Consider the following 22,306-nt stretch of genomic DNA (forward strand, 5'->3'; position numbering starts at 1 on the left):
TCACCCCAGACCTGCTGAATCAGAAACTCCGGGGGTGGTGCACAACCATATGCATGCAACAAGCCCTCTGGGGGATGCTCGCTCACACTCAAAGGCGGAAACCACTGCTTTAGAAAAGTGTAAGCATATTTCTAAGAAAGAAGAAAAAACATTAATTCTTTAGGATTTTAAAAATACCTATTACATACTAAGTACTATTCCCCCAGTTTTCAGCAGTGAGTGCCTCAAGTCTCCAGAGGGCAGTGAGGGAAGCTAAATGTGTGAAGCCTTGATGAAGCCCTGCAGGCTGCTTGGAAGCATCACTTCCTCGCGGCCAGACAGAAAGGCAGAGCCAGTGGAAGAACACTGCTTCCCCCAAAAGCTGGTGATCCTGTTACATGAAATCTCTCTGTTTAAGTGCTGACAAAACTGGAAGTCGATTTTATTATTTATTATTAAAAATTATTGAAAGTCGTTTTAAAAAACGGCTCTATTAAAGTTTAATTACATGCCACACAATTCACTCTTTTTGTTTTTTCTAGGTTTTTAAAAAGATTTTATTTATTTCTTTATTTGAGAGAGAGAGAGAGCATGAGCAGAGGGAGGAGCAGAGGGAAAGGGAAGGAGAATCTCAAGCAGACTCAGTGCTGAGCCTAGAGCCTCACCTGGAGATCAGTCTCATAGCTCTAGGATCATGACCTGAGCCAAAAACAAGAGTTGGACGTTCAGCTGACTGAGCCACCCAGGCGTCCCCAATTCACTCCTTTTAAGTGTAAAATTTGATGACCACCTGATGAACTTTTGGGTGTTTCTTGATGTTATGAATAATGATGCTATAAACATTTGTGTACAAGCTTTGTGCACACTGTGTTTTCATTTCTTTTGGGTATTTACCTGCAATACAAGTGGTATTTCAGGGTCATGAGGTAACTCTGTTTAAATTTTTGAGAAACTACCCAACTGTTTTCTATAGCAAGTACACCATTTTACATTCCCAGCAGCTGTGTATGAGGGGAATGTCCCGTCTATATCCTCACAACACTACTTACTGTCTGTCTTTTTAATTCTAGCCATTCCAGTGGGTATGAAGTGGCATCTCTTGTCATTTTGATTTGCGTCTCCCTAATGGCTAATGATGTTAAGCAATTTTTTTCAAGTGCTTATTGGCTAGTCGCACATTTTAAAAAAAATGTATTGATTTATTTGAGACAGCACGTGTGCGAGTGGGCAGGCAGGGGCAGAGGGAGAGGGAGAGAATCTCAAACACACTTCCTGCTGAGCGCAGAGCTCTATGTGGGACTGGACCTCACAATCCTGAGATCAGGACCTGAGATGAAATCAAGAATCAGATGCTTAACCAACTGAGCCATCCAGGTGCCACATCTGGTCACACATCTTCTTTGCAGAAATATCTATTCAGGGGCACCTGGGTGGCTCAGTGGGTTAAGCCGCTGCCTTCGGCTCAGGTCATGATCTCAGGGTCCTGGGATCGAGCCCCACATTGGGTTCTCTACTCAGCAGGCAGCCTGCATCCCCCTCTCTCTCTGCCTGCCTCTCTACTTGTGATCTCTCTCTCTCTCTCTCTGTCAAATAAATAAATAAAACCTTTTAAAAAAATCTATTCATATTATTTTTCCATTTTTATTTTTTTAAAGATTTTATTTATTTATTTATTTGACAGAGAGAGACAGAGAGAGAGAGGGAACACAAGCAGGAGAGTGGGAGAGGGAGAAGTAGGCTCCCCGCTGAGCCAGGAGCCCTATGTGGGGCTGGATCCCAGGACCCTGGGATCATGACGTGAGCCAAAGGCAGTTGCTTAAATAACTGAGCCACCCAGGCGCCCCTATTTTTCCATTTTTAAATTACATTGTCTTTTTATTATTGAGTTGTAAGAGTGCTTTAAATTGTTTGAAGTAAGTCTCTTATCAGGTATGTAATTTGCAATATTTTCTCCCATGCCGTGCATTGTCTTTTCACTTTCTTGATGGCGTCCTTTGAGACAGAAAAGCTTTTAACTATGATCCAGTCCAATGTACCTAATTTTTTCTTTTGTCACTTGTGTTTTTGATGTCGTGTCTAAGAAACCACTGCCTAATTTAAGGTCATGAGGTCTATTCCTACGGTTTCTTCTAAGAGTTTCATAGTTTTGAATCTTTACACTTAAAAGTATTCTTGTTAACCCTTCAGGCTACTGAAAACACATCTCTCTGTGGATCTGGCTTATGACTGTCGAATAACCAACTGTCAGGCTTGCCTGGAACTCAGGGCTTCCCAGGACTTGGAACTTCCAGGGCAAAGACTCAAGTTCCTCGGCAAACCAGGATGAGTTGGACACACTACCAATAGACCTCCAACCTGCCAGCTCTAATAGAAATCATTACCCTTCCACCCCATAGCTTAAAATAGATACGAATCCCTACTCACCTGGAATGAAAGATCAGTTTGCTTTCAGTTTAACAAGCATGTATTGAATGTACACAATGCAAAGCCTTGGGGTTGCATTTAGTGGGGAATATTAAATTCCAATTTCAGGGGCGCCTGGGTGGCTCAGTGGGTTAAAGCCTCTGCCTTCGGCTCAGGTCATGATCCCAGGGCCCTAGGATCGAGCCCCACATTGGGCTCTCTGCTCAGCAGGGTCTCTGCCTGCCTCTCTGCCTACTTGTGATCTCTGTCAAATAAATAAAAATAAAATCTTTTTAAAAAAAATTCCAATTTCAGTGTCCATAAATAAAGTTTTATTGTTCTAGGCCCTTGGGGTACATCAGCAAACCTTTACGGAGCTTCAGTTCTAAGACGGCAGACATTCTAACTGGAGGAGGATTGGGAAAACAGATAGGGAGGATTTTGAAGGCGGGGATTTGGTTTTATTAATCTTTGATTCCCCAGTGTGGGTATAGAAATCACTCAATAATGCTTGTTTGTTGAATGAATGAATGAATGAATGAATGACCTTTGGCTTTCTCATACTTAACTTACATCTTTTTTTTCTTGATTCATTTCACTAGACAGCTCCATGATGACAATGACATGTCTAACTTGTCTCGCATATGCCTGGTGCCTATTACAGTGCCTGGCATACAGTAGGTGCTCAATAAACGGTGTTTTAATGCATGCCCACATCTTTGAATTTTTCATTCTCTTTGCTATACCAGCCTGGGTTTCAGGAATATTACACCGGTAACAACATTAATGAATCCCCACAAATAAACATTTAGAGTGGCGTTGTCAACCAAAGAGTGCTCATTGGTACCTCGACAGCCATTTCACAGGCTGTTGTGCCCTATAGGCACCCAGTAAAACATCGCCAATTACAGAGAGCCTGTAAATTCCTCTAACCAGAAGGGCTCTTCCCCGCCCCCTCTCCCCGCGCTGCTCTCTCTGCCCTCCGCCTCCTCCTCTCCGCCCACTCTCCTGGCGGCGGCGGCTTTGTCTCGTGGGCTGGTCCCTGGCGGCTCCCTCCCCCGAGCAGCTGCCACCGAGGGAGGAAGCGGCGCGGGAGCTATCCAGCACCCCGGTGCTGAAACCCTGACCGCCCGTCATCCACCAACACCATGTAAGGGCCATGAAAAGGGCTCGTCCTGGCTCAGCGCGGACATGGAGGAGGACTTATTCCAGCTAAGGCAGCTGCCGTGAGTATCATGGGGGCGAGGGAGAGGAAGGCAGGCTTTCCTTTAAAAAATGAAAACCTGCAGGGGGGCATCTCTGCATGGTTTCTTGAATGTACAAGGAACTGTTGGAGAGGAAAGAATTAGGCCCCAAGGAGACAAGCCATTTTCCTATTCCAGCAGTCCAGCCTCTGTATCTCTGACTCAGTTCTATTTTTCAGATCCGTCAGAATCTGAGCTACGGGTGTTATGTTTTCCCTTTTAATTGCTCTCAGTCCTAAAGGGATTTTTGAGGTCTGTGTTTTAAGAAAGCATTAGCTGCTGTTTTGAAATGTGGGCTGAATTGATGAGTCCATGCAATGACATCGGTTTTTCCCAGCCTTTTCTCCTATGCCGTGAAATTCCCAATTTTTCTGCAAGGTCTTTTGGAAGGGAATGGTACTGCTGTTGCAAAGTGGTTTCTAAAAAGCTGGAATGCCTTCCTAGAGGGGAGGCTTGGACAAAGTCTTGTTTATGAAGTGTGTGAATGAGAGGGCTGAAACCTCTTGCCTTCTTCTGAATGAAAGGTTTTTGTAAGAGCTAGCTAGAGTGAGACTCTGTCTATGGCATCCTTGAGAACATCAGGAATACAAAGCTAGAGGATGGGAATTTTTAGGGGATATCAGATTTGCTCTGAGAATCTTGGAGAAATACAACCAAGCAATGGAAAGGACAGGGGCCTTGTGGAGGGGTTTAAAGATTTCTCCTACTACAAGCCAGTGGTGATTTGTTAAGCAAATCCCAAGACTATGAGATGGGGCATTAATGAGGATTTTTGTTTTAATTTTCAGACGCATTAGCCATTTGGATGGTAAAAGTAGGCACTGTTTGGAGTTGTTGTGAAAGATACATCATTGTTAGTGTGTGTATTTTCTTGACTTAAATTATTTTTCCCCCTCTCTAAGCCATGGAGAAATTCTCCCAAGTGACTTTTAGTGTGATTGATACAGCTATCTGAGGCTCTGAATACTGAAGGGTATTGTAAATGTTTACTTCTCAATCGGTGTAAAAATTAATTTGCATTTTAAAATTTTAATTAAATTTTACTCTCAGGTTTTTATTAATTGATCCACAAATAGCATATCTTATGTAATCAGCATTATTTCACAAATGCCAAAAGATGCTCAGTTATAATATCCAGAGGTCGATGTATGAATACATAAAAATACACATATCTGAGTGTAAATCTCTCGAGGAAAACATACCACTTTCATTGAAAATAATATCATGTTAAAAAAACAGCTTATTATCTCAAAATAAAAAAATAATTCAGAAACTGAAACATGAAATCTAGTACTCAGAAGAAGAATACAATACATATTGGAACTGTAGCTACTGAGATGAATTTTCAAATAATGTCAGAGCATGTGAACTTTGCAGATTACTCAGAGACCCACGTATATTTAATCTATTCAGCTATAGACATGACACTATTGTGACAAGTCCTTCCTTAATTAAAAAGAAGGTAAAAATGATGAGGTTTTTATTAACTTAAATTTTAAAAATTCATTTAGTTTTTTATACTAATGTATATAATATAATGTACCAATATAATCTCTGCATAGAGTAAAGTTCAAAAAGAAGTACAAGAATAAAAACTAGTCTCTCTCTTCCCAAACCACAGGTTAAGTTTCTTGGTTATTCTCATTGATATTCTAACGCATAAATACATGTAATATCTATTAGCGAGGCCAAATTGTGTATTGGCTAAGAGCATTAGCTCTTGAGTAAGACAGACTTGAGTTCAGATCCTGGCTTTGCCACTTTCTGGTTATTTGACTTTGAGCGAGTGATTTAACCTTTCTGAGATTGAGTTTCCCTCGCCATAAAATGGGGCTCACAATCGTCTTTGATTCACAGAGTTATTGTAATGACCAAGTGAGAAAATATGTACTGAATGCCTGGTAGGCATAAAGCATTCAACATATATTAACTAATATTATTATTATCCTTTAAAAATCATTTATAAAAATCTTTAAAAATCATTTAGAAAAATAGATATAGACTCCCTATGTTGGAGTCCTCAAAACTGTAATCTGCAATTTGAATGAAGTCAAAATTAGCCCTGAAACGTGTGGACGTCTTTATAAAAAGGGAGTGAAGTAAAAGGAACAGCCACGTGAATCTGAGTGGGTTACAAATCACGACTTAGATGTTTTTTTAAACCACACCCTCTCTATATTGTGCACAGACTGTAGGCAACAGATTTCCTGAGAGCAATATGGTTTTTTTAAAAAAATCAGAATGCCTTGGAGAGGGTTGGCAAGAGTGGACTTTGGAACAGCCTCAGTCCTGTGGGAAGCCAAGTGTTAATAGATTATAAACCACTAAGTAGGTTACAGGGTTTGGGGAGGGGAAAAGGAGTTGAAGGTGCCTAAGAAAACAGTCCCTCCTTGCACTTGGAAGCTCCTTCACAGAGCTCTAGGATGGTTCATTTTAAGCCCCAAACAACCTCTGACTTCCACCTGTTGTCCATTCAGGTATGGTACCATGTACAGGAGACTCCGGAGGCTAAGATTTTGTACCTAGTTCTGCCTTTTGTGTGACCTTGTACAAGGCAGACTTCTCTGGGTCTTTCCTTTCTAGGATGATTTCTTTTTTTTTAGGATTTTATTTATTTATTTGACAGATGGAGATCACAAGTAGGCAGAGAGGCAGGCAGAGAGAAAGGGAAGCAGGCTCCCTGTTGAGCAGAGAGCCTGATGTGGGCTCGATCCCAGGACCCTGAGATAATGAACTGAGCTGAAGGCAGAGGCTTAATCCACTGAGCCACCCAAGTACCCCTAAGATGATTTCTTGAAAGCAACTTTTGCAGACTGCCTTGGTTAATTGGTTGATTGATTCGTTCATTATATTCATTTGAACACACGGTACAAGGGATTCTGCAACTGAACAATATAGACACGGTCCTTGCCCTCAAGGTAGTCACAGTCTGGAGCTGCAATGGCCAATATGGTCGTCACTAGCCATATGTGGTTATTTAAATTTAAACTTAAATTATATAATTTGGATATGAAATCATTTCTATAGTATAATATACAACATAAAATGTAATTTATAAATAAAATATGTGAAATTTTAAAAAATCATCTTTCTCAATTGCACTAACTGTGTTTTGGGTGCTCAATAGCCACATGTGGTTACGGGCTACCATACTGGACCACGCAGGCCTAAAACATTTCCATAACTGCAGAAAATTCTATTGGACGGCGCTGAACTGGTGCTGGGAGAGGCAGACATCAAACACATACCATTGCCCAATAATTACGAGGATTGTTTTAAGGGCTGCAAAGGACAAGTGCAGGGTACGGTGAGACTAGTACTAGGTGGGGAAGGAGGGGAGGATCAGTGAAGGTTTCCTTGAGGAAGTGACATTGCTGTTGAGCCCCCAGAGATGTGTAGGAGTCATCCAAGGAAAGAGATGGGATGAGGAGTATTATGGACAAAGGGAACTGTGTAGATAAAAGCCCTGAAGGAGGAAAAAAGTGTTGTGTCTCAAAATCAGGCCAGTGGAGGGAGCATACAAAACTAGGGACTTAAGTGAGGCTGCAGAGGATGACCTAGACCAGGCCATACAAGACCCTGTAGTCTGTGACAATGAGTTGGAACTTTATCCTCTGTTGGCCCAATCTTTCTCTCTCCCCACTTTCTTACAAACTTTGTCTTCAAGATGAAACTTAAGCCCATTGTCTCAGTGAATCTCCCCTGACTTTTCCTGGGCTTAATCAACAGCAGGGATAAAAGTGTGGGCTCTGAGGCAGGCAGACCTGGGTTCAAACATCTGGGTGGCCTTGGGCTTGTGACTTCACCTCCTGAAGGCTGAGTGTTCCTCCTTAAAGTCAAGATGACGGCAGTCCCTGCATGACAAGACTGTTGTGAAGATCAAGATAGTCATCATTGGGAAGTTCTTAGCACAGTACCTCCACACTAGACTCGTTTCCCTTAACCTCCAACATTACCTAGAAGCCATGGCCTCCTTCTCCAAACTCTAAGAAAATGTTCCCCAAAAGGGGAGATTCCTGGCCAAGGAGGAGAAGGGGGTTTTAGTATCACTCACTTCGCAGACGAAAAAGAAAAGAAAAGAAAAGAAGAGTTATTTCAATAGCTTAGATCCGGATCCTCAAGGTCAACCCATCAAAACCTTTTAAAACTTCAAGCTCAAAGCTGCTCACACCCCATCATTTCCAACACATGCCAGCCAGCCTCACCTCTAGGGGATATGTGTTTTAGTGACTTAAGTGGAACAATCAATCTGGAGTCCAAATAAATTTCCCTTGCAAAGAAGCAATTGCTTGGGTGATTTTAGGTTTCAGGGAGGATTGTCCAAGGGTCTGCTGGCCCAGAGAGTAGCTTTACCGTCCCAGTCAAACTCTTCTCTGGCTGTCTAAAAGAATTATGCAGATCTGTACGCAAGTCACTGTGTGATCTTAGGCAATGTATTTGCTCTCCTGAGACCTAAGCGGTGCCTGAGCCAACTTTAAAGGCATTTTTAACTTTATGATTCTGAGCTCTCTAGATGAGTGTGCCTGCTACCATCCTGGTTCAGGGAAATTTTCCTGCTGTAATTATTAACTACATCTCTTTTACCTTGTAGTACCTGGTTTCTTGACTTTGACACTCTTCACATTGTAGAGCAGATAATACTTAGTGGTGGGGGCTCTACTGTGCTTTATGGGATGTCTAGCACCTTCCCTGGATGCTTTACCCACTAGATATCACAGCTGTCCCCCCAAGTTGTGACAATCAAAAATGTCTCCTGACATTGCCAATGTTCCCTAGGAGACAAAAATCACGCCCCATTGGGAACCACAACTCTAAAGTATTTTAGCGGAGGCAATGAATTATTCAGTCTCTCTATTTCTAGAGGATCCTTGGGTCTCTCTTTCAACCTCATTTCTCTGACCTTAGTCATGTCAGGACCCTAGTATGTGTTCTGCCGGCAATTTGTGCACCTCCTGCCATCCTCAGTATACCTTTGGTAAAAGATTTTAAGATCCGTGAGGACAAGATCTCGGTCTCACACACAGAAGGTCCTCATGGCATGCTTATTGAATAAGTTACAAAGACAAACTACCCAGAAAGTTGTCACGCAGACCTCTGTCCCCCATCCCCCTCTCCACTGAAGCCATGGCATAGAATGATCAAGTATAGAGGCCTCTCTACTCAAGCAGACCTGGATTCAAATCCTGCCTTTCCTGCTAAATTGGAAGGAAATTTTTTCTTCTCCAGGCCTCAGGTTCCAGTGCTTCACGGAGCTAGCAGCACGTGGTAAGGGCTTCATAAATGCTAACGATTGTTTACTTGTGAGTGTTACCTTTTGTCCAGAATATAAGCTAGTGGTCCACTATCCAGGGAACAAGATCGATGCTCTTCAGGTCGATGGGGGTGGCAGGAAAGTACAAACAAGTAAAATCCACAGAAAATTAAAATCCCCTTTAATGGTGGCCTTCTAGACATTCAGGAGTGGAAGGGACCTTAAAAGCCACTGTATCCAAACCCTCACACCTTGTCTCCCCAAATCCAGAGCAGGAGGGCATCAAGGGGTGCCTATCAAACATCTGAGGCCACCATTAATAGCTTATTAAAATTCAGATCCCTGGGCTCTACTCTTCAGAGATGCACTAGCATTAGGTCAGGGCAATGACCCAGGAACTGGCATTTTAATCACTTCCCTAGGGGTATTCTTGGCCTCAGAGAAGCAGCAGCTAATTGGTTGAGACCACAGGCTATGGGACTACCCAGGCCAGTGACTGTAGTACCCTATTTACTATCTGGGGAACCCGGGTCAATTGGTGTAATATCTGAGCTTCTATTCACTTGTTTATAATTTGGGGATCTTAATGACATGTCTCTCTCTCAGAGTTGAAGAGATTACATAAGAGAGTAAGTAAATATAGCATGTAGGCATATCGAAGTGCTACGTATTAAATACCCTCACCCCCGGGTCCATTCAGATGGACTCCTTCCTCTCCTAGACCATCTCTCATGAAGGGGAGCTCACTGCCTCTGAAAGCAGCCTTTTCCACCTCTGGACTTCTCTGCCCAAGAAGGCTCTCCAGACTGTGTTGAAATCTGCTCCCCTCTTCTCTGAACCCAGAAGCTCAAGCTCTGGTCTCGGGGTCCAAGTTGAACAAGCACCATCCTTCACTTTTCCAGACCTCAAATACTTGAAGACAGAGGTCCAGCCCCCAAAAGGCACTTCTCAAATCACACAGATCAGGGAGTGCCCACGTCTTGTCTTGAAGGAAATAAAAAGCAAGTCCTGTTTTAAGGGACCTTGGCAATTTCCACTGCTTCGGGTCCACAGCCTCTAATCCCATTTGTCAATAGGCCTCAGATTCCAAAGAAGCCCCTGTGTGACACAGCTGAGCTCCTGGGACAAAAACAGAGGGGTGCTGGTCATCAGCATTGCCGACTGTGTTCCCCAGATAAGCGGGCACTTGTCATGCCCAGCAGAAGGGTCTCCCAGGAAAGGTATCTTCTGGGGCCGCCTGGGTGGCTCAGTGGGTTAAGCCTCAGCCTTCAGCTCAGGTCATGATCCCAGGGTCCTGGGATCAAGCCCCACATCGGGCTCTCTGCTCAGCAGGGAGCCTGCTTCCTCCTCTCTCTCCCTGCCTGCCTCTCTGACTAGTTGCAATCTCTATCTGTCAAATAAATAAATAAAAATTTTAAAAAAAGGTGTCTTCTGCCACTGATGGGGGCCGGTGGGAAGGGAGGACAAATGACAAAAGCTTCAGCTCTCTCCATCCTTTCCTCACTCTCGTCCCTCTACCAAGCCACTGTCCCCTCTCACACAGCTGACCACACAGCCTCCTCCCTAGTCTCCCTGCTTCCTTTCTTGCCATCCTTCTGTGTTAAACATTCCTTTTATTTCCTGTCCTCCAGTGTTTTGACATCTTGGGGCTTTGCTGACACTGGGAGGGATTAACCCTCCCAGAGTTAACTGTAATGATTCACCTGCCAGAGTCCGTGCACAGATTAACCAATCCAGAGCCACTCTCCACCTGTTCTCAACACCCCAGGGCCAAGTAGCAGACAGCCCCTGTGCCCCAGAACCCACTGACATTATTCAAACTGGCCAGTTCCCCAGCCTGGTTACCCTGCCTCGCCTCTTCCTTCCTGTGGAAACCAGGATAAGGGCTCTTACCTGCCTTTCCCCCTCCACTCCCTCTGCCTTTTTACCAACTCAGGTGCTTCCCCAAAGGGTGCCTAAGGTGTGGCAGGCTCTTGCACTTGTGATCTAGGAGTGTTACAGGGTATATTTTTCCCCCTGGCAGTCTTCTCTTGATCTGTTGGCCTCGCTATACCTAAATAATAATAAAACCTGCATTTTATTTTATTTTATTTTTTTAAAGATTTTATTTATTTATTTGACAGAGAGAGACGCAGAGAGAAAGGGAGCACAAGCAGGGAGAGTAGAAGAGGGAGACGCAGGCTTCCTGCTGAGCAGGAATCCTGAGGCGGGGCTCAATCCCAGGAGCAGAAGGCAGACACTTAATGACTCATTCAGGTGCGCCTAAAACCTGCATTTTAAAACACTCTTCACAGTCTAGTTCCTCCTCTTGTGGACACATGTGTCTGATGAGTGATCTTCTCAAACTCAGCTCTGATCATCTTCTGTTCTCTCTTGCCTACTTGAAAACTTTCAGTGGCTTCTCCCTGGTCTCAGGAGAATATAGAAAATCCTCACTGTGGTGTCCAGAGCTCTGCGTGATCCGGCCTGTCTCTCCGACCTCCACACCTTGGTCCTGCCTCCGAGCCTTTGCACTGGCCACTTTTCCGGCTGTCTCCCCACCATCTGTACACCACCCTCCTTGCCTTGCCATCTTTATCTCAGCCTCTGTAGGGAGGTCTACTCTGACTCCTCCTTCCTCCAATTGTTCTTTATCTTGGCACCCCTTTTTTTGCTTCTCAAGATCAAAGTGTGTGCAAATCTATTATAATTTCTTCATTTATCATCTCCCCAACTAGAACACCGGCCCTAAGAGGGCAGGGACCACATCTATTATTTTTGTCTCCTTTGGTATCTATCCTAGTAGTCAGCACATAGTCAGCACTCACTCAGTAAACACTGAAATGCTGAACGATTATGCCAGGCTCTGGAGACAATCTGTCAATATCGACTCCTTTTGTCTCCATGGCAAACCTGTGAGGTGGGCATTATCATTTCCATCCAATCAGGGAAGAAATGAAGACTCAGAGAAGTAAAGTAACCCACCCAGGGTCACACAGCAATGGAGGGGCATGAGAAGGGATCCAAACACCGATCAGTCCATTTGCCAAAGCTGGACCCTCTTCTCCCCTAGGGCAGACCACCTCCCTTCATGATAGGACACTAAACACCACCCTGTGAAAATCAGTTAGGAGTAAGCTTCCTTTTCTATCTGATAGATTCATCAACTCAGAGGATTGAAGTCTAGAAGCTCAGATGAAAAGAGAAGAAGCTTCCCTATCTAAAATACCCTAACCGAGCCTCAGACCCTAATTTAAGGTACTGGAGAGAATTACATGATGGTACAAATAAGACCTTTAAGTTGACAGCCATCTCCTCGAGCTCTTCCCTTCTTTAAATAGCAAAATTATGTGAAATAAATGTTCTCTGCTATTTTGGTACATTACATGCTGTATATACACAACAAATGCCAAGAAATTGTGAGCCAACTTGTTTCAGAGCCCTCATACACTTAACGGATGTCCCTTCGATTTTTATCTTTTGTATCACATTCCCCATCCCCCACCTTGGGAAACCTTGGCTCTGGTGGTTGATAGATACTTTCAGGAACCCGACCGAATCAAAATGTAGTCTGGCCAATTTCCGAGTATAAGTTAGTGTCAAAGGTCTCTTTGTACCTCTATCTTTTTTTTTTTTTTTTTTTTTGACAGAGAGAGATCACAAGTAGGCAGAGAGGCAGGCAGAGGGAGAGAGGAGGAAGCAGGCCCCCCAGTGAGCAGAGAGCCCGATGCGGGCCCCGATCCCAGGACCCCAGGATCATGACCTGAGGCAAAGGCAGAGGCTTTAACCCACTGAGCCACCCAGGCGCCCCTGTACCTCTGTCTTAAAACAAGTTTTCCTAAATACAGGTTCCCTGGCTTCTAGTGATATACCAGAGTAGGAATATGAAGAGATCCTGGTTTACAACTGCAGGGAGGTAAGCTGCCTTCTCGGAGTCACATTGCACAAAGGTCCGTATACTCCCAACTCAGGCAGAAAGGTGACTTGAGTTGGGCCAGATCAAGGGAAGCTCAACGCCCACCATCTTCCCTGTAACCTTCATAGCAGTCTTGCAATCCCACTGTCATTCCCATTCCACAGATGAAAACACCCCATGGGGCACCTGGGTGGCTCAGTACGTTAAAGCCTCTGCCTTCGGCTCAGGTCATGATCTCAGGGTCCTGGGATCAAGCCCCGCATCGGGCTCTCTGCTCAGCGGGGAGCCTGCTTCCTCCTCTCCCTCTGCCTGCCTCTCTGCCTACTTGTGATCTCTCTCTCTCTCTGTCAAATAAATAAATAAAATATTTTAAAAAATCCCCAGCATGCTTAGCAGATGCCACATGATCAACAAGAGCTCTGTAAATAGTTGTTATTGTTATTTATATGGGTTACTGAAGGAATAGTTGCGCAGGATAAAAATCACAAACATGGCAGAAAGGTCCAAAATGAAAAGCAAAAGAAAAAATTTTCCTTCCCATGCAAAAAGTCCCCATTCCCAATGCAGTTCTTCTCCTCCCCAGAAGCAACTAGTCTTTGGTTTCTTAGAGATCCTTCCAGAACGCCCAGGACTGTGGAAACATAAGTACTCAGCAGCCGCGCTTCTCAGACTTGAACGCGCACACAGATTGTCTGGGGACCGCCTTAAAATGCGGATGCTGTCTCCAAAGGTCTGGGTCAAGGCCTGGCACTCTGAATTTCTAACAGGCCTGTGGGTGATGCTGGGGCCCCTGATTCAAGACCACACTTAAATCTTAGCAACAAATGATCTAGATCATGGGACCATATGCTAGCATATTTAATAATAAACCCCAGGACACCTGGGTGGCTCAATCAGTCAAGCGTCTGACTCTTGATTTCAGCTCTGGTCACGATCTCAGGGTCATGAGATCGATCCCCACATCAGGCTCTGTGCTGAGCGTGAAGCCTGCTTAAAATTCTCTTCTTCTCCCTCGGCCCCTCCTCACGTCCCCGCTTGCACTCTCTCTCTCTAAAAAAATAAAATAATAAGCCCAACAATCTTTTCCTGTTGGCTCTTACAGATCAGATCGTGTGTGTCTGTGTGTATGTGTGTGTGTGTGTGTACATGTGTGTGCCTGTGTCTGTGTTTATTGTGGTAAAATATACATAAGAGAAAATTTGCCATTTTGACAATTCTAAGCATAATTGTCGAAATGATACATTTTCTCTAAGTACATTCACACTATCCACATCTTTTTTTTTTTTTTAAGATTTTATTTATTTATGTGACAGACAGGGACCACAAGCAGGCAGAGAGGCAGACAGAGAGAGAGGAGGAAGCAGGCTCCCCGCCAAGCAGAGAGCCCGATGCGGGGCTCGATCCCAGGATCCTGGGATCATGACCTGAGCTGAAGGCAGAGGCTTTAACCCACTGAGCCACCCAGGCGCCCCCACACTGTCCACATTCTTGTGCAACCAGCACCACAATCCATCCCCAGAACTTTTCGTCTTCCCCAACTGAATCTCTGTCCCCATGAAACACCAACTCTCCCTTTCCCAAGCCCCTGACAACTTGCCCTTCTTCTTTCTATCCCTGCGAATTGGACTATTTTAGTCCTCCTCACATAGGTGGACTCACACAGTATTTGTCTTTTCAGGTCGGAAAAGATCTGCTTTCATTCTCCTTATTTCATTAAGCAGAATATCTTCAAAATTCATCACGTTGTGCCATGTGTGAGGCTCTCCTCTTTTTTCAAGGCTGCTTAATATTCCATTGTATGTATACACCACACTTTCTCCATTCATCCATCCATGGACACTTGGGCTGTTGTGATACTGTGACACGGATCAACAGACAAAATTTTTTTCCCCACATTTTCCTTCGTGGATGTGTCATAATCTATATACTCATTCCTCTCCTGATGATTGTTTCTGGTTTTGCTGCAAACAGCACCAGAAGGGATTATAGCAAAATGGCTGGCCATGGGGACTCAGCAGGCACGTGGCTTTGCCAGCGTCTGGGTTAGACATGTGCTGTGTGACCTTGGGCCACTCTGGGCATGACTGTCCTCATCTGTAAAATGGAGTTAGCGACAGCAAAGAGGATATAAGGTAATCAATGCAGAGCACAAGCATGGTACTTGGCACATGGCCAATTAACAATGCCTATCAGCCATTGTTCAAATGGTAAGTCATTGCCTACTTATGTCTGTCCCTGCAATGAACTGCCAGCTGCACAATTCTGAGTGAGAGCACAGAGGGCTTAACATTTTGAAAGCTATCACAGAGTACCTTCTCCAAAGTCGTAGCGGTCACTATTCTGTCACGGGGGAGAGGTGTGGAGCTCCAGACGGTCCTTGAGGAGAGGATGTGATGCAAACAGGATTCAGGGAAGATTATCAGCCACAGAGTCATTTCCTTCCGTGAGGTTCCCCTCAGAGTTGAGGGTGATCCATCGACCTTCCCTTCATCCCTGAAAGTGAGAGGATAATGCACATAAATGTCCCTTTCCCTCCTTCCTCCGATACTTCTCTGTATTTCCATCTCCCACGAATACCTTGGGGCTGTTCATGTTTCTGATTGGGGGGTTGGTTCTTGAGGATCGAGAGTCCACTTATTTGCAATTCCTTCTCATTGAATACCACCCCGTACTCAGTGGGCAGCGGAGTGGGCGTGTCACCCCCACCCCCAGCTAGCCTTTCATGACATTTGTTATTTGTAGCATTTCTCACAATGTGCAAGATAGCTATGTTAACACACACACACGTGTGTGTGCGCACGCCTTTTTAAATGTCTGCCCCCCCGGGGCGCCTGGGTGGCTCAGTGGGTTAAGCTTCTGTCTTCAGCTCGGGTCATGATCCCAGGGTCTTGGGATCGAGCCCAGCATCGGGCTCTCTGCTCAGCAGGGAGCCTGCTTCCCCCCTCTGCCTGCCTCTCTGTCTACTTGTGATCTCTCTCTCTTTCTCTCTGTCAAATAAATAAATAAATAAATAAATGCCTCACACACCCCCCCCCCCCACCGCCCCACTTCCCAGCAGCCTAAGTCTGCTTGACTCACCTGGGAAATCCCAGCAGTACCTTGGACTTGCTAGGAGGCAGGTGCTCAATATGTATTTGTTGAATAAATGAACGAGAGAGTTCCAGTAACATCGGTGACAGTATTAAGGGTGGAGAATTTTTTTTTTGGATGGTGAAATACACCTAACATAAATTTATCATCCTAATCATTTGCAAGCGTGCAATTCTGTTGCATGAAATACGTTCACAGTTGTGAACCAGCACCACCATCCTTCTCCAGGACCGTTTCGTTTTCTCACACTGAAGCCCTGGCCCCATTAAACCCTAATCCCATGTTCCTCCTTCCCCAGCCCCTGGCCACTGCTGTTCTATTTTGTGTCTGGAAAATTGACAACTGTGAGCATCTCAAACGCAGAATCATACAGTATTTGTCATTCTGTGACTGGCGTATTTCACTTAGCATGACGTTTTCAAGGTTCGTCCCTGTTGTAGCTCACATCGGTACTTCCTTCCTGTCTAAGACTGAAAAGTATCCCCTGTATGGGTGGACCACATGTTGATTATCTTTCCATTCAGCTACTGATAACCCCCTGGATTGCTCCCATCTTTGGGGCAATCATAAGTAACGCTGCAGTGAACACGGGCATATATTCACAAGGGTGTGTGACCATCACTTCCCTCTGGTTCCAGAGAATTTTCATCACCCCTAAAGGAAATCCTGCACCATTAGGGAGACATTTTCCATCCCTACCTCCCCCAGACCCTGGCAACCATAACTCCGTTTCCTGTCTTTTCTCTGTGCATTTGCCAGTTCTGGAAATTTCACCTAAATGGAATCCTTCAACATGCGACCTTTTGTGTCTGGCTTCTTTTGCTCAATGTCAAGGCCCCTCTGTGTTGTAGCAGGTGTCAGAGGCTAGAGGACTCCCATACAGTGGTGTGCCCCAGACCATTCATACCAGCTCTAAGAGCAGATTGATTGATTGATTGTTAAATGTTTGGAATTTTTGGAGCCCGTTATTTAACCACTGGCAGGTTGAAATTGGTCACATATACACCCTGGATATTGTCCTATGTTACACAACCTCATGGTTTGGGGGTTTTCACTGAGATTCCATTTATAGGCATACCACTGGCTTGAGAACACGCCCATGATCTCCATCAGCAGGCCCCCTAAAGCTGTCTTGGATAAATACATACTCAGAATAAAACCATGTTCTTGTTGGCAAGTGCTGCTCAAGTGAAGCCCGAGACCCCAGCTTCTAACCAGATTTCATCTGTCCCCTGGTCTTTGCTCCCAGGTGACACCTGCCACCAGGGTCTCAGGGAGACCCAGCTCCAGATGGCCGGGACGTTTGTCTGGGTCTCCATCACAGGGGTTCTGGGCCTGTCAGGTGAGGCAGATGAGCTGCCAGCATCCCCCTCAGCCAACAGAGTGGGGGCTCCGTTGCTCAGCACGACAGCTTCATGATCGCCATGGGGCAGGACGACAGCAGAATCGATCGCCTGATGCCCTAAATCAGTCCCCAGATCAGCAAGAGTGGCACCAGCTGGGAATGTGTCCGAAATGCAAAATCCCAGTTCCTGGCTAGGACCTTCTGAATCAGACCTTCTGGGAGTGACGCCCAGACACCAGTGCTGTGACCAGCCTTGTGGGGGGTCTAAGGTTGCATCCAGATCAAAACCCCCGCACCAATGTGATGATCTGCAGAGCTGCCAGCCAGGCTGGGATGAAGCTGTGCCTTTTGATTCCTGCTCCAGAACACACCATTTCCCGCTGTCTGGCAAAATCTCCTACCTAGGCCAGCTCAGTTCAGGCCTCACATTCATTCCCCAGACACAGGTGAATTCTGGGGAGAGAAAGTGATGCCCAGTGATTAGGACCAGGGCTCTAATAGGAAAGCTAACCAGGTTGGTCCTCAGTCCCTTCAACTGTGTGACCTTGGATGAATGCCTTAACCTCTCTGAGCACTTGTTTTCTCATCTATAAAATGAGGACAGATAACAGTATCTAGTTCACAGGTGACTTGTCCGTGTAACAGGAGAGAACGTGAAAGGCTTATACATAGCTCTGTGCATATAACAAGTGCTCAATAAAAATTGATGTATGGCTTGAAAGCTATTATCTAAGAACTTTGAGGGAGGGGAATTCAATGTTTGTACGCTGCTTAAGATTTGTCTGCATCATCACTCTCGAGGGGCTGGTTTGCCATTGGTGTCTGTCCCAGATCCCCTTTACCGGGCTGGTGCGTCTCCCAGGTGCCTCCAGCGCTGGCTGCTGATAGCTCACAGCTGCCATTGGCTTCAGAAAGTTGTCCTTGGGGCGCCTGGGTGGCTCAGTGGGTTAAAGCCTCTGCCTTCGGATCCCAGGGTCCTGGGATTGAGCCCCGCATCGGGCTCTCCGCTTAGCGGGGAACCTGCTTTCTCCTCTCTCTGTGCCTGCCTCTCTGCCTACTTGATCTCTGTCTGTCAAATAAATAAATAAAATTTAAAAAAAAGAAAGAAAATTGTCCTTAGCCCAGAGGAGGTGCCTTACCTGCGGACAACCTGGGAGGTTATGCCCTCCACCCCTGGGCAGACATACCAAGGCCTGACCCATGGGAACCCAGACCCGAGACCTCTGGGAAGGACCATCTCAGTGGCATAATTCACATTCCAGAGCTCCACATCAGATCAGATTCCCCCAGAAACCACCTCCCTATTTAGCTTGTCTCCCCCACCTTGTCCAGCCACCCTCACTTCCCGAGGGAAGTACTTCCTTAATGAATCATTGCACAAGAATCCCCAATCCAGCATAGGGAATATAGTCAGTAATACTATACCAACTCTGTATGGTTAACTAGACTTCTTGTGGTAACCATTTCCTAATGTGTATGGATATCAAATCACTATGTTGTACACCTGAAACTAAAAATAAACAAATATTTTTAAATAAATAAATAAGTTAGTAACACTAAAAAAAAAAAGAATCCCCAACCCATTTTTGCCAAAAGGGAAGACTTTATCCTCAAATTCATTTGGAATCTCAAGGAACCCAGAATAGCCAAAGCAATCTTGAGAAAGAAGAACAAAACTAGAGGCCTCACACTTTGTGACTTCAAACCTGACTACAGCTGATGACAGTGGCCACAAGAAAGACAGAGGCCAGTGGAGGGAATGGAGAGCTCAGAAATAAATCCTCACGTATACTGCCAAGTGATTTTTGAGAAGTGTGCCAAGACCATTCGATGGGAGTGAACGATGGTCTTTTCAACAACTGGTGCTGGGAAATCTGGAATATCCACCTGTAAAATAATGAAGTTGGACCCTCACCTTATACCATATACAAAAGTCAACTCCAAATAGAAAGACCTGACCTTATGAAAAGCTCTTAGAAGAAAATATAAGGAAAAAGACTCGTGGTATTGGAGTTGTCTGGACTACATCACAATCAAAAACTGTGTGCATCAAAGGACACAGTCAACAGTCTTAAAAGACCACCTGCAGAATGGGAGAAAATATTTGCAAATCACGTCTCAGATAAGGGATTGATATCCAGAATTAACCAACAACGGAAATCCCCAAACATCCTGATTTTAAAATCGATGTAAGACTTGAACAGACATTTAGTTCAAAGAAGATATACAAATGGCCAGTAAATACACGATAAGATGCTCAGTTTTAGGGAAATTCAAATCGATACCACAATGAGAACCTTTTCCACACCCATTAGAGTGGATTTTATCCAAAAAAATGAAACGTAGAAATATTGGCAAGGATGTAGAAGCATTGGGACCTTCCTTCACTGGTGATGGGAATGTAAACTGGTGCAGCTGCCTAGGAAAAGAATATGCAGGCTCCTCAAAAAATTGAACACAGAATTATCACATGATTCAGCAATTCCAACTCTGGGTATAGAACCAGAAGAAGTGAAAGCAGGGAATCAATAGACACTCGCACATCCATACTCATAACATTATTCACAACAGCCAAAAGGCAGAATCATCCCGGTGTCCACTGATGCATAAATGGCTTAAAAATTATGGCATATCCATACAATGGAATATTGTTTCATCTTGGAAAGGGAAGGGCATTCTGATGCTTGCTGCAACATGAATGAGCCTTGAGGATTATTCTAAGTGAAAGAAACCAGGCACAAAAGTACCAGTACTGTATGATTCCACTTACATTGAAGCACCTAGAATAGGCAAATTCATAAACAGAGAGTCGAATGGTGGTTAGCAGGGGCTGGAGGGAGAGGGGAATGGGGAGTTAGTGCTGGGTGGGTAGGGTTTCACCTAGGGACAATGCCTTAAATATCTCAAAATAAAATATTTTTTTCTTTTTTCCCGTTTTTTAAATTAACATATAATGTAGTATTTGTTTCAGGGGTACCGGTTTGTGACTCATCAGTCTTACACAATACACAGCACTCACCATAGCACATAGCCTCCCCAATGTCCATCACCCAGCCACCCCATCCTTCCCACCTCCCTTCCCTCCAGAAACTCTCAGTTTGCTTCCTGAGATTAAGAGTCTCTTATGGTTTGTCTCCCTCTCTGTTTTCATCTCGTTTCATTTTCCCCTCTCTTCCCCTATGATCCACTGTCTTGTTTCTCAAATTCCTCAAATAGGTGAGATCTTATGATAATTGTCTTTCTCTGATTGACAAAATAAGATATTCTTATGGAATAAAAATTAGAGTAGGTAGGGAGCAACAGAAGGGTTTGGAGGGGGAGTATCCTGACTTCAGCTGGGAATATAATGGTTTGATCTGACAGGCATCAGGTGGAACCCTGGTTCCATGTCTCTTGAGCTGCGTGACTGGGGGTGAGTCATGAGACGTCTAGGTCCTCAGTTTTCTCGTCTGGAAAGTGGTGGTCATAATCCCAACCTCAGAAGATCAAGTGCATGGAAAACAGCAGCTAGCACAGAGCTAGAACATGAGCTCGATGCTGCTGGACCGCGTTACTGATGCTCGAGGGGATGGAGTGTTAGCTCCAGGCTTCAGTGGAACCCCACCACCTACAAACTCCGCGCTCTGTGCTCCATGCTGTGGTTCTAGCCCAAGGTGAGCTTGATGGCTCCAGCTTTCCAGACCCAGGCTTGTTAGTGAGTGGATACAAGTATTTACAAAATTGCTGTGATTTCTTCTGTTTTTCTCCTCTCCAAGTCCACCAGCAGGCTATGTTTCCCAAGCTTCTGCGATTTGGTTTGCCCTTTCTATGGAGAGCCCCAGTTATTCTTTGGTGAAATACATGGAAGAATGCAAGTTAACTAATAATAGTAATAGTAATAATAATAATAATAATAATACTTCAACAGATAAATGGATAAAGAAGATGTGGTCCATATATATAATGGAATACTACTCAGCCATCAGAAAGGATGAATACCTAACTTTTGCATCAATATGGGTGGGACTGGAGGAGATTATGCTGAGTGAAATAAGTCAAGCAGAGAAAGTCAATTACCACATGGTTTCACTTGTGGAATTAAGGAGTAACATGGAGGACATTAGGAGAAGGAAATGCTGGTGATGGGTATTAAGGAGAGCACGTATTGCATGGAGCACTGGGTGTTATATGTAAACAATGAATCTTGGAACACTACATCAAAAACTAATGACGTATTGTATGGTGACTAAAATAACACAATTTTAAAAATTAATTAATTTAAAAAATAATAATAGCACTATGTTTTACTTAGATATTTCTCTTTTACCTTGTTTGTGTATTAACATATAACATATTATTTGCTTCAGGGCTACAGGTCTGTGAATCATCAGTCTTACACAATTCACAGCACTCACCATAGCACATACCCTCCTCAATGTCCATAACCCAGCCACACTATCCCTCACCTACCACCCCCCACAACCCTCAGTTTGTTTCCTGAGATTAAGAGTCTCTTATGGTTTGTCTCCCTCCCTGGTCCCATCTTGTTTCATTTTTTCCCTCCCTTCCCCCAACTACCACCTGCCCTGCCTCTCAAATCCCTCATTATCAGAGAGATCATATGATAACTGTCTTTCTCTGACTGTCTTTTTTCATTTAGCATAATACCCTCTAGTTCCACCCACGTCATTGCAAATGGCAAGATTTCAGTTTTTGATGGCTGTATTATATATATATATCAATCACGTCTTCTTTACCCATTCATCTATTGATGGACATCTAGTTTCTTTCCATAGTTTGGCTATTGTGGACATTGCTGCTATAAACATTTGGGTGCACGTGCCCCTTCAGATCACTACATTTGTATCTTTAGGGTAAATAACCAGTAGTGCGATTGCTGGGTCGTAGAGTAACTCATTTTCAACTTTTTGAGGAACTTCCCTGCTCTTTTCCAGAGTGGTTGCACCAGCTTGCATTCCCACCAACACTGCAGGAGGGTTCCCCTTTATCCGCATCCTCGCCAGCATCTGTCATTTCCTGACTGGTTAATTTTGTTCATTCTGACTGGTGTGAGGTGGTATATCACTGTGGTTTTGGTCTGTATATCCCTGATGCTGAGT

General features: G+C 44.5%; 1 protein-coding gene across 2 annotated transcripts in view; it reads left to right on the forward strand.

Annotated features, from left to right (window-relative positions):
* Positions 1–3,327: 3,327 nt before the first annotated feature.
* Positions 3,328–22,306, forward strand: part of LOC123953740 (SV2 related protein) — a 74,339-nt gene continuing 55,360 nt past the window's right edge. Inside the window, exon 1 of one of the 2 annotated variants that reach the window (XM_046024058.1) lies at positions 3,328–3,608. Coding sequence is in view for 1 of the 2 variants with exons in the window: in XM_046024057.1 (XP_045880013.1) it covers positions 3,574–3,608 (35 nt within the window). In the remaining variant the exon portion in view is untranslated. The remainder of the gene's footprint in view (positions 3,609–22,306) is intronic. The other variant, XM_046024057.1, reaches the window with a different exon arrangement.

The sequence above is a fragment of the Meles meles genome, chromosome 12, assembly GCF_922984935.1.
Source record: "Meles meles chromosome 12, mMelMel3.1 paternal haplotype, whole genome shotgun sequence".
NCBI classification, from domain to species: Eukaryota; Metazoa; Chordata; class Mammalia; order Carnivora; family Mustelidae; genus Meles; species Meles meles.